Consider the following 12,501-nt stretch of genomic DNA (forward strand, 5'->3'; position numbering starts at 1 on the left):
ACAAACGAAAGACAATTAAATTCTTACGTAGGTCTAATCGTTATTTGAGGGCAATTCGAAGTTCCCGGAAGTTTAAAATCGCTCGTCGAACGAGATCTCTAGATCTGTTGCTCGATCCACGGAATAATTGCTGTAAGATGGCGGCGGATCACGGACGGTTCCCGTTTCGCGGAGACAATTACCGAGGAAACTGGCATCCGGCCGCGGGGAACACTTTAAAATTGCATTTCCGTATCGAACAATCAAACCTGCCCGGTTTTGCCACGAGAACTGGAAGGGCAGAGGGAGAGAGAGAGAGAGAGGGAGCTGGCGGAGGGTCGGGGTCGAGTCGAAAGTTGCCGGGATCGCGTCCCAAGTGAAAATCCACCGGTCGCAATTACCCGATGAAAGGTGAGGGAGCGGGGGCAAGGGAGAAAGACAGAGAGAGGAAGGGAGAGATAGCTAGAGAGAGAGAGAGAGAGAGATAGCTAAAGAGAGAGAGAGAGAGAGAGAGAGAAACCTAGAGATAGATAACTAGAGAGAGAGAAAGAAAGAGAGAGAAAGAGAGAGAGATAGCGATAGATAGCTAGAGAGAGAGAGAAATGGAGAAAAAGAGAGAGATAGAGAGCTAAATAACTAGAGAGGGGAACGGAGAAAGAGAGAGCTAGAACGAGAGAGAGAAACCTAGAGATAGACCTAGAGATAGATAGCTACATAGAGACAGAGGCGGGGGGGAGGAAGGGATATGAAGACTGGAGCACAGTGTAACAATAATCCAGGCAGGTGAGGCCGCCAGGTAAAATTTCGTAGCTTAATGGCGGTAATACGGTCGTGGCCGAGCCTTGTACGGCGTTAATAATGCAGCGTATTGAGATTGGTTTCGCTGCGAGAACACCGGGGCCGGAGCCACAGGGACCTGACCTAGGCATCCGCCCAACTTATTCGTGCCGCCTTTAATAATACACCGGCCAATGTGCGGCGCACATACCGCCGCTTCGGCCCCGAGTAATGCAAAGATTACGGTTCGAGGGGCCGCGATCCCCTAAAGTGTTCCTCCACCGAGACAGATCGAGGATCCGGGCGACGAGCACTGATTTTTCAAGACCGCGATACGACGACTTGCGAAACTTACGGAACGGGGAGCACAACAGGGAACAGATCTCTGGCTGACAAGCAAATCTCGAGCTTCAGGTGTAAAAAAGGTGTTGGATGTTCGTCGACTACGGATTCGTTCAATTTATTTGAAAAATAAAATAGATTTATTTAAAATACTTTTATTAAAAATGTTTAACTGCCCAGATCAAAACTAGAATCAAGAAGGAACGTAATTGGCTGCGAGAGACGTGGCAAGTAGTATTTGTCGGTTTACGGTCGGACGGTTGCCGTATGGAGGATCTATGCCACTGTAGAGTAGAGTGAAAACGTGTTGAAAGAGCCGCGAGTATTCTCTATGGTCGGGTAAGTAGAATAGGACGCTCTGTGGTCGGACAAGCGGTTCTATGTTACAGTGGACTGCGGATCTGTAAAATTTTGTAACAGCTCGTTTATTAGCGAAAAATGATTATACTTTTATTGAAAGCAGTCTATACGCGTAAAAGTTACCTGGGAGATCGACGGCGAGAGGAAATCGTATCAGGATTTGTGACGTACAAAAGGGTACTTAAAGAAATTTCAAGCATTCCGCCGATCCTTGAATTTTTTCGCACAAAGGATATCGCGGACTACGCCGCGTCTCCTAATTAATTAAATCCCCGACTGAGAGACTCGGCGTCCATTTGATCCAGATCTTTCGAATTTTTCCCCTGCAAAGCCGGGAATATCAACAGCGCCGCGATCGCCGGGGTTCAGAGCCGCGGGAGGATTCTTTTTAAAGGACTTTCAAAGCGGGAAACAGAGGGATATTCTGCTGGTCGATGTTTAAGCTCGAATTGTGGCGGGATTTAGCGGGAATGCCGAGGAGCGTCGCAGCTCGGCACAGAGATCTTCGGGCGATTAAAATCGGCGCGAGGCGAATCGATACGGCGACGCGGCGCAGCGAGCGGAATTGTTTGCGTTCGCGCGGCGAACACCGCGATCTTTCGCGGAATTATGCCGTCCCGCGTGGCGTTTAATAATCGTTCGAGGAGCGCGATAAAAGGCTGATTCATGGCCGCGAACTTTTCCACCGTGCCCTTTCTTTAATTCTCCCGTTGTTTTTCTTTCGAGCGTGCAACCTGCTCCCGCTCTGTCTTTTCCTGTCTTTTGCCTTTTTCCTGTTTCCGTCCGCGCGAGTCCGAGCCGATTTCGAAAATGGAACGCGCGGAGAGGCCGGCGAGTTAACGAGGCACGCGTGTTCCGAAGAGGGAAGCGTCGGAGAGGACCTGCGCGAGAGATCGATTTCTCGGGGCTGGAAGTGCGAAATGATATTCAACGAGGCTCTCTCACCTTCTTTGTTGGCGCTGCTCTTGATCTCCGTGGCCTTCGGCGCCACGGACGGCTTCGGAATTTCTGAAACAAAAATTATCCACTTTGACGGCGGTCGCCTCTCTCTCTCTCTCTCCCTCCCTTCACCACCCCTTTGAGTCGGGCAGCGCGCTCGGCCGGCGACGCGCCGATCACTTTCAGTTACGGCCGTCGCATAACCGATCGAACGGGATCGAAACTTTGTTCCGGGGGATCACAGGCGCCGGGATCCGACCGCCTCAGCTAAACGATCCACCGGAGCCGCGCGGCTTATGAAATTTTATGAGCCTCCCGACTTTGCCGCGCGATTTTTAATTTCGGCCCGGCCGACCCTGGATCGGCTGTTCCCGTCGGCCAACCCTTTTTCGTCGCTACAAACGGACGCGGGCGACTTTAGCTCTTTGAACTCGAACGGTGACGGTATTAATGATGATACTAGGATATGAAACGGGTCTCGCGTTACTATTTGTATTTAATCAATCGGCTTAATGAGTTCACTGACTGCCGTTTTCTCAATTGGATGATACTTTTGAGCTGGTTTAGTTAGATAAACTTATTTACCGAGAGTTAATTTAATACGAGACTACTATTTTTGACAGAGTTCGGCAGAAATTTAATTGCATGACGGATAAAAAAATAAGGCTAACGAGAACAATTTCATTCGACGTTATCGACGCCATTCGAATAAGAATTTATTTAGATAAAAAAGGGAATTAATTCGTATAGCAGATCGTATGAAAAATAACGGATTTGAGTAAAAATAATACGGAATAGTAAAGTGATAGAATGATGGGATAATAAAGTGATAGAATTATTCGACTAAATACATTTGTGACGAATCATGAATTACGATAATAATCTCACATAAATCCGAATAATACCCAATTCTGTTTCTTCGTGCTATTCTTCATTTCTAAATGATTCAAAATCTGTAAAATTTCTCATGAAAAGCAATTCAAAAAATTTGATACCTAATTTCCAAACCTACTGAATTAATTCATTTCGTTTTCTCCTCACAACACCACTTTCCGAAAGAATGAAACATGCAATTATATAATCAAATATTTTGAACGAATTCGACAACGAAGGGTTGACCAAGGAGAAATAAATATCTGAAAATGGTTTGAGCATCGCGGGGCTATTACGCCGCTGTGAAACCGAAGCACCGTGGCCGGAATCGTTCATCATCTTACCGTACAACCTAATCGAGCCCTCGGTGTCGCCGAGCGAGTTCTTGCTGACGCAACGATAGCTCCCGAAGTCGCCGACCTGCAGGTTGCTGATGGTGAGCTCCATGGTCGCCCTGTAACTGTTCTCCGTGATCTTCGTCGTGTACTTGTTGTTCGAGAGTATCATCTCGCGATCGAGGTGCCAGTTGTTCATCGCCCGTGGATAAGCCTCGGTCTGGCAGACGATGGTCACGTTGGTGCCAGCTGGCGCGCCCACCAGCTGATTCGGTACGAAGATCATCGGCGAGACTTTAACATTAATTAATTTTCGTTAAACACCCGGAACGTCGCCCTTCTGCCGTGCGCGCGATCAGATCGATCGTAGGGTACACGAGCCTCGCGTAATTACGCTTCGAAAAGAAGGCAAAACGCCCTGGTGAGAAACGCGCAGTTAGGTCAAATACCTGTGCTTCGTGGTCTACGAAATTTATTTAAATTGTTCAAATGTTTCTGTTGTAGCGTGTGTTACTTTTTAAAATGCGAGTGCGTTTTCTAACATTTTTATAAAAATTACAAAATTTTCTAAATGTTGGAGAAGCTAAGTAACATATAGTGATTAAAAAGTGTTATGAAAATCTCTGTTTTTCACGACTTTTTTTCAATTTTGATTGATAAATGCACGAAATTAGAAGATTTCTACACCTTCCTCTCTCAAAAGAATTAAAAAATATAAATTTTCTCATTTTCGTTATCACTCTAACTGATAGCAATCTTCGACGAAAATCATTCAAAATAATGATAAAATATTTGCAGCTGCTATCAGTAACTTCAAACCAAATTTACATAAACTGTTCACCTAAACAGCAGATGTACTGATTCTTCATCGACATTAACATCACATATTTTTATTCTTTAATTATAAAAATGATTATTCAGACTGTATATATATTACTATATGTATAGATTATATATATTAAATATATATATAGATTTAATCTAGATGTTCAGAGGATTTGGTCGAACAGAAAAAGCCAACCCCTTTTTATCGCTGTTTAGTCAGTTTGACCTCGTCCGAGTGCCTCTAAAAGTCCGACGAGTTCGACGATCATTGACAAAACGTAATAAAACGTAACAAAACAGCCGGGGGGAGTCCGAGTTGCGCATCGATCAGGGTGAAATCTGCGCGACAGTTCGCGGGCGAAACGAAAACTGGAAGTTGCCCAGGCTACGCTAACGGGTGGTCGTTTAACATAATCGCGCCATCTCTGCCCGGTTCCCGGCAAATAGAGTTGCTTCGGAACAATTTTCCGACTCCCGCGACCCGGGCCCGGGGGTTCATCGGTGTGCCGAACGACGACTATCAAGCAGCCCCCCGCGTCGAAAAACTTTCCACGAACGCCGGGCTCCGGCGCTCACCAACTTTCTTTCTAACGTGAGCCACCCGCGCCGCGTCGCGCTCCGGAGATCTCTCTCCCTCCCTCTCTCTCTTTTTCTCTCTGTTTCTCCCGGTGTCCTCTCGTTCGCCCGGAATTGATCAAATGTAAATACCGTGCCCGGATAACTCGCGCCGCGGAAAATAACCGTGCCCTGTCCGCAGTTTAATTCGACCGGAATAAACAGAGCTCGCCGGGGGGAAAACTTTGTTCGGAGCACCGGCCGAACCCTCGGATTAGGAAAAGCGTGCCTGCTGCAATCGTCCCCCCCCCCCCCCCCCCCTCCGGCTAAAGTCGAATTGCACGATCTCCGGCTGATGAAAACGCGATACAACCGCTTCCTTGTTCCAGCGACGGATTATACCGCTGCCGGATTTTCTCCCGGAACGTATTCGCGATCGCGTCGCGGGAAACGGCAGCGCGGCTCCTATCCGGAAAATCCGCGTCGCCCCTCTTCTTGCATCACCTGTGCGGCGCGCGATTTTTTATTTCGGCCGCGTTTGCTTAACTGCGATTAAACGAGAGTCGCGAACGTTTTTGCCCGTCGCCGTTCGAATTATCCGTGCGTCGTGTAACGCGCCGCCGATGGGATGCGAATATTTCGAAAACCGAGCCTCTCGCAATATATCTCTCGAATGACATCAATTTCCCTCGGCGATCAAACAGAAACGGCCGGAAATTGTTTAAAAATTGGTTCGCGCTCTCGAGCGAATAAATGCCGGCGGGGGGAGAGGAAAAAAAACGATCGTGCCCTCCGGACGGAAAATCGCGGAATAATTTTCTGATTGAAACCGGGTTGTCTGCGACGTGGCCGGCGATGCGTCAGGGCGCGCCGGCCGAGCAGGAGGACGACGCTGTCACGGCAAATGCTATTTGAGGCTTCCGGGTTTAACTCTTTCGGGGTTAGGCCGGTTGAAAACTGTTCCGTCCTTTGTCTGACTTTTTTTTTGTATATTATAGGATATATATCCACGGAACTAAAAAAGATGAGATTATTCGTATAGTTTAATAATATTACCGACGGTAACTGCGTTTAAACAAGAAATGTACAAAAGTCGAAATGAAATAGTTAGCCTCAAAGAGTTAAGCCGCGATGAATGGTAAAATTTTGCCAACGTTTCGTTATCGGTCGCTTGCCGGATCAAAACCGAACCGATGCTATGGATAGTGTACAAGGTGTATGAAAATGATATGTCACGATTACTATAGCATTATACTAGCATAATACTAATATAGAAAAATTGTTAGTCTTCCTTTTGCATGTAGGATTACTTTCTAATCTATTATAATATAATTTTAACGACACCCTATACAACTTTTATATGTCGTTTTTAATATCGCTTTTACATAAAGGGTTGACTTGAGACCGATTGACTCGATACCTGATTTAATTCATATTTTCATTCCTCACGACGAGTGCCATACGTTTCGATAAAACTCAATAGCACCCCTCGGCCTCGATTTTCAAACCGAAGCCACGGCGGTCGCGACAGATAATTTCCATACACCCTGTACGCGCGGTAATGGCGTGTTTTTCGCCGCTCGCAAAAGCGAACATCGGCGATGCGGAAACGTCGGTAGGAACTTTCCCGTTTCCGCGCTTGGCTTACACCGACGAGCCCCGAATAACCATTCTCGCAATTAATCGAGCAAAAAGTTTGCAGGTAGGCCTAAACGCGACGAGAACGAGGCTGCCGGCAAACGAGGGGGTTAACCGTAGACGAACAACACAAGGGGGGAGGCGCAAGAGCCGCGCGCGGCAACCATACTCGACGGCAGCCAACGCCGGTATGCAACGGGCTCGCCGCAAATCCACAAATTGCCAGCGCCGACCCTAATTAACGCATACTTCTCTTCATTTCCCGCCATCGACTCTATCCACGTCTCCCGAACGCCGGACCTCCTTCATCCTGAACCACCCTTTGTTTCCGACGTCGGTCGTCCCCCACACTCCCCTCCCCACTCCCCCCCTCCGCGCCGAGTTATCGACAATGCTAGAATTAACCTAACCGGATAGACAGTGGTCCGCGCGGATCATAGAACCGAATCGCTTACCCCGCGCTCAGATTACCACGCTCGATGTCTCGTTTCAACCGATCCCCCGAACACGGGACTCGTTTGGATTCGATCCAGAGAGCGTTCCGCGTGATCATCGCGCGCGATCCTCGACAGATAACGCGTCCCGTTCGGGTCCAATTACGAGGTCAATCGGGAGAATAATCCTTTCTTTTAACCGCTTGCGCTACGGTTCCTTTCACGCTGCAATTGATTAGCACCTGTTTGTCGTTAATATTTTTTCTTAAAATATCCTAAAATGTACAGAATTATTTGAAATATAATCTTTCGTAGCGACAATGTTAATTATTTTCTGTAATTCTGAAATCTAACTATGAACGTCGGATTTTTAAGTGATTATATAAAACTGTATATGTTTAGTCGTTTAAAATTTTGGTCATAGAAAATTTTTCATAGAAAATTTTGGTCATTCCGCTGAAATTGTTCAAATCTAGTTTATGTATTACGGATATAAATGAAGCAACTCCGTGGATCGAATTGTTTTTCAAGTTTCTCTTAATCTCACTGTCGAGTACTCGATATGGAATTATTTCAAACATACAAGTGCTGCTTATTTAGCAAATTACGTTAATTTCCATATAAAATAATTTATATCTTATTCGACAAACATCAAGTCAATTAAGCGAGAAAACTTGCGAAAAGCACAGGTGCCGCACACAAATTGCCACAACACAGTAACATCCACTATCCTCCTGCAAAGGAATTAAACAACTCCTTTGGTCGTAACACGTTCGAGCGAAGTAGAACTCGCCGTCCACGGCCGGACAAAACGTCTAATTCCATTGGCTGCTCGATATTTACGTCGAACCATTTTCCGCGCGCTTTCACGTTCCCAGACAAATTCCGAGGCAGCGCGGAGGATTACAACTTTCCGGCGAAATTTCGTTCCCGTGGCGGCGCGCGGCGATCCGGGGGGCACACAGGATTTATAAATTCACGGGAATACTTCCGCGAGTTTGATGCGATTTAATTCGCGAAATATTAGCGTAAAAATTAGCCGAACAATGCGCGACTGGGTGGCACGGGCGCGCGGCTTTTCCCGGTGTTTCCGGCGAGCGGACCGCGCGCCGGCCATGGAAACGCGGGGAGAGAGAGAGAGAGAGAGACGGGGCTGTGGGACGGAAACGCATTCTGGAAGACGCGAGTTATGGAGCCCCGGCGTTTCGCCGAGCGTCTGTCGCGCGGTCGCCGGGACGGGCTCTGTATTGCGGCGGTTAATTAATTAATTCTGATTGCAATTATTCGCCCCGATTGAGAGAATGCGTGGCGATAATTACGTGCCGTGCCGCCGGGGCGGGGGCCGCGCAGGAAGCTGATAGTTCCGGGAGACGGAAGAACCCCGTGACATCCGGGAACAGATAAAAATTATTCAGAGGCGTGCGCGCCGCGGACGGAGAGAGGCGAGAGGAGAATGGAGAGAGAGGAGAACGGGGACAGGAGAGTGAAGAGAGGAGAGTGGATAGAGAAGAGAGAAGAGAGAAGAGAGAGAAGAGAAAAGAGAGGAGAGGACAAAAGAGAGGAGAGGGAGCATCAAAAATGTCGGGGAGACGAGTGTTTCGAGAGCGAGTCGGATGCCAGTGTTTTCTTGCCGGTCTAAATAAAATATGTCCGCGCTCCTCTAAATATTCAAAGGACACTATTCGACCTGTCCCGGGGCCCGCCGGTTCCTCGGCACGCACACGGCCGTGCCAAGTGACACGAACGAATGGAACGCATAAAAGGGAAAAATGACCAGGAGCGGCGGGACGCGAGCGCGGAGCTTCCCGGTATTTCCCTCGGGTTTTCCTAACGGCGCATCTGCCTGGCGCTCGCTCGCTCCCCTCCCGCCCCGCCCCGCTCGCAAAACCTCCGCCTTCCACCCTTCGTCGGATTCTACGAAACGAGAGCCACCCGCCACCGGCTGCAATTCGTGGAATGAAATTTAAACAATGCTCGCCGACGCCGATAATCCGTATCTCGATCGCGGTCGAATCGAACTGCTCGACTCTTCCTCGTTCGCGTCTTCAAAGACGATTGCTTGGCCAATGGAAATGATCTCTTTAATGCTGGATTTGAAGTGAAGTAGAGCTAGTTGTTTTCTTTTAGGATTATAAAAGCAGCGATAAGTTATCTAGTTGGATTTTTAATTGATAATAAAATAAGTTAAATTGATAATAAAATAAATTAAGTTGGTATTAAAATAAATTAAATTGATAATAAAATAAATTAAATTGGTATTTAAATAAATTAAATTGGTAATAAAGTAATTTAAATTGGTAATAAAATATTCACTGCAAGTAATGTATACGTTGAATAAATAACTGATAAACGTATCTTTGCGATTTGAATAATCGTGAATTAAAAAATTAGCGATGTTAAAATATTGATGTTAACGCGTTAAGTGGCGAATTTATAAAATTCTCTGAATATCAAAGTCATTTGATTTATGTAATCAAACCTAGGTACGCTTTATCACATTGGTATAAGTAATACTTATAATATAATATATTTATAGTAAAACAAATATATATACATATATAAATTTTAGCACAAATTATAATATATCATAAATTGATATGTCAACAAGAAGAGTGATAAAATTGCGACCGGTCGTCTCGCCGATAATTATTATTTCGACCAAGGTATTTAATTACCCATCCCACGGACAAGAATAACGAGTCAGCGATTAAGCGGCAAATAGAGACGAAAGTCGAATCACGCGGCGCGTCTCGTGTTTTTGTATCCGAGACAGCGGACGCGTCCTGCAGCGGCTAGGTAATTAAGAATGCGAGATACGTCGTTGGACGAGGCTCGGTACGCGCGCGGAATGACGACGGGGTCTCGTAAAAAAAAAAGGGGGGTGATGGTTCGCTCACATTCGACGTTGACGATGATCCTCTTGCTGACCGTAGGCGGCACGCCGTTTTTCGCGATGCACAGGTACGCGCCCATCTCGTTCCGCGTGATCTTCGTCATGTTTAATTGCTCGCCATCATACGTGGACACTGAAACCAAAAGCAGAAATTGATTCGGTCTGGTCGACCGTGCAAATACAACGCGCGCCGGTTGCCGTACGGTAACCCGGCGCTCTCGCTCGGCCCTCACGGTACGCTCCGCTCGGAGCGACGCGCCGCGCGGTCCGGAACAAACAAACGCTCGCGTCCGACATAAACGTATAAACAGAATCCTCCGAAGAGGCGGCCGGCTACCCCCGCGGATTTTATCGGCAGAACTTTCTCGCTTTAAATGAAATCCCTTTTTTCGCTCCCGGACCGCCTGCGAAAACAACGAAAAAAAAAAGGAAAAAAAAAAGGGAGAGAGACAGAGAGGAAAATCGCGGGAAAAACCGAGGCGGCGATCGAACCAGCGCCGCGTCGATTTGTCCGTCAAATGCCTCTCGTTTTTACTATCGGACGCTATATTGTATTTCCCTTTAACGATAACCACCGCGTGACTTGTCTTCGAGGCGCCAGAATTATTCTACAAATATTCCTTCGAATTGTCATTATTCGTCATTGATTTTTTTGATAAAATTGTATAAAAAATTCGGAGCGTTTCGCGGTCGAGGGGTTTTCAGATTTACCAAACCAGTTAAAGCGACTGGTTTTTTATTCTTTTATTTATAGTACTGTAAATATTTCGATAATAAATTTTTAGATAAACTTCTTTATTCAAGCATATATTATAACAGAATTCATGCGAAGTCGAAGTGAATCTCATACCGTCATTATCACGAAATAAATTATTCGAGCTTAAAACTCGACAACACCACTGTCAATTAATTCGATATCAAATAATTAGCTTCTCCGTCGTTCGTTAAATTTTTTCGACTGCGAAACAAAGTCTGATCGATGAAACGAAAACCGGTCGAGGTTATAAATAAAACACGAATCAACTAATATACGAGCCAATTAGCAGCAGCGATAAATACTGTTTAGGGGGCTTACGATGTCGTGCGCCTAAGCGATTAAAATTCATGGCAGTCGAAAAATATCGGCAACCTGGAAGGACCCAGGGGGGGAGACCGGTGGGGAACCAGAGTCGAACGAACGGTAATCTGATTAACGATTAACGATAATGACTAACGCGAATTCGTGTTCATGATTAATGATCACGATCGTTAAGTAACCGTGATTAATGAATAACTTAAGTGATCGAAACAACTGTATTCACCGGTCATGATTAATACAGCGGCCATTAATCACGCGATGATTTCACTTATTTGTTATGATTAACTGGAGTATTCGGCATCGCGGTGGTTAATAATCATTGTGGATGGCTTCTAATAAATCTGTATTTCGTGTCTCGGTCGCGAATATATTTATTCTGAGCATTTATTTATTTTGACGATTTATTTATTCTGACCTCTCGTTGGGACTTGATAGAGAAAGGGGTTAGATTATTCATTAATTATTAGAAATCAATGATTATCGATTACTGGTTACTGGTTAATGATTAATGATTACTTTTTGCTAATTATTTATTACTGATTACTGATCAATAATTAAAGATTAAAGATTAGCAAACTTAATATATTTCTTGATTTGTTCTAATATCGATCAATCGATTAATAATCGCGATTAGTCTTCGTAATCGGTTATTGGCGAGGGCGGTGTCGAAAGGGTGTCGGTCGGTTTCCGTATCGTTAAGCCGTATTTCATCCCCGAAATCACGGCTAGTAGCCGACCGGCGGCCGAATCGCGCGAGCGCGCGCGCGCGCGTGATCCCGATTCCGTGGCATTAACGCCGAGTAAATCCGCTTCGGGCCCCGGACGATTTACGAGCGGTTTTCTCGCGAGCCGGTCGAATAGAAGTGCTCCGGGATCCAAGCAGGGTCTCGCCGCGGGACAAAAGAAAAGGGCCGCGGCCAATAAAACCGGTTCGCAATTATTATTATCGCTATTACCGTTATCGCGGTGGCCGCGGACCGCGGTGAAAACCGATTCTCTTCTCTTCTCTTTCTTCGCTCTCGGCCGCGTTTTGTTTCGTTCCCGTACGTTCATTAAGCTCGGACAACGTTGTTTGCGAGACACCGTTAACGCGGTGCCCGTTCTTTTCTACCCGCCAAGATATTCGTAATAAGTTTAATTGCATTCGAGAGTTGAAATTAGTTTCGTAAATATGTGCCACGCCCGAGCACCGTCCAATCAACTATTCCTTTGTTACGTAGCCGGGCTTGTCGAAGGAAAAATCTCTCCTTTCGGACAATGATTGATCTCATTCTGATTGGAAATATCGGAGAAGCGCGGAACTTTTCGGACATAAATCTTTTCGCGTCGGATAATTCGGTTGCCTTCCGGCGTAAGCTTATTTCGTCGCGCGTATTACTTCGCCAAGCAATCCTTCAATTACTATATTTAACATTTTTGGTATTTGTATGTATATAAAAAGGAAGGGAATGCAGCGAAATATAAAATATATAG

General features: G+C 46.0%; 1 protein-coding gene across 1 annotated transcript in view; it reads right to left on the reverse strand.

The window, feature by feature from the left end:
• LOC144476050 (lachesin) overlaps positions 1-12,501 on the reverse strand; it is a 374,265-nt gene that overhangs the window by 66,010 nt on the left and 295,754 nt on the right. The window contains exons 5-7 of the mRNA XM_078192608.1: positions 9,955-10,083; positions 3,615-3,899; positions 2,404-2,466 (exon numbers count right to left, since the gene is read on the reverse strand). Of these exons, the coding sequence (XP_078048734.1) occupies positions 2,404-2,466; positions 3,615-3,899; positions 9,955-10,083 (477 nt within the window). The remainder of the gene's footprint in view (positions 1-2,403; positions 2,467-3,614; positions 3,900-9,954; positions 10,084-12,501) is intronic.

Source organism: Augochlora pura, chromosome 10 (assembly GCF_028453695.1).
Source record: "Augochlora pura isolate Apur16 chromosome 10, APUR_v2.2.1, whole genome shotgun sequence".
NCBI classification, from domain to species: domain Eukaryota; kingdom Metazoa; phylum Arthropoda; class Insecta; order Hymenoptera; family Halictidae; genus Augochlora; species Augochlora pura.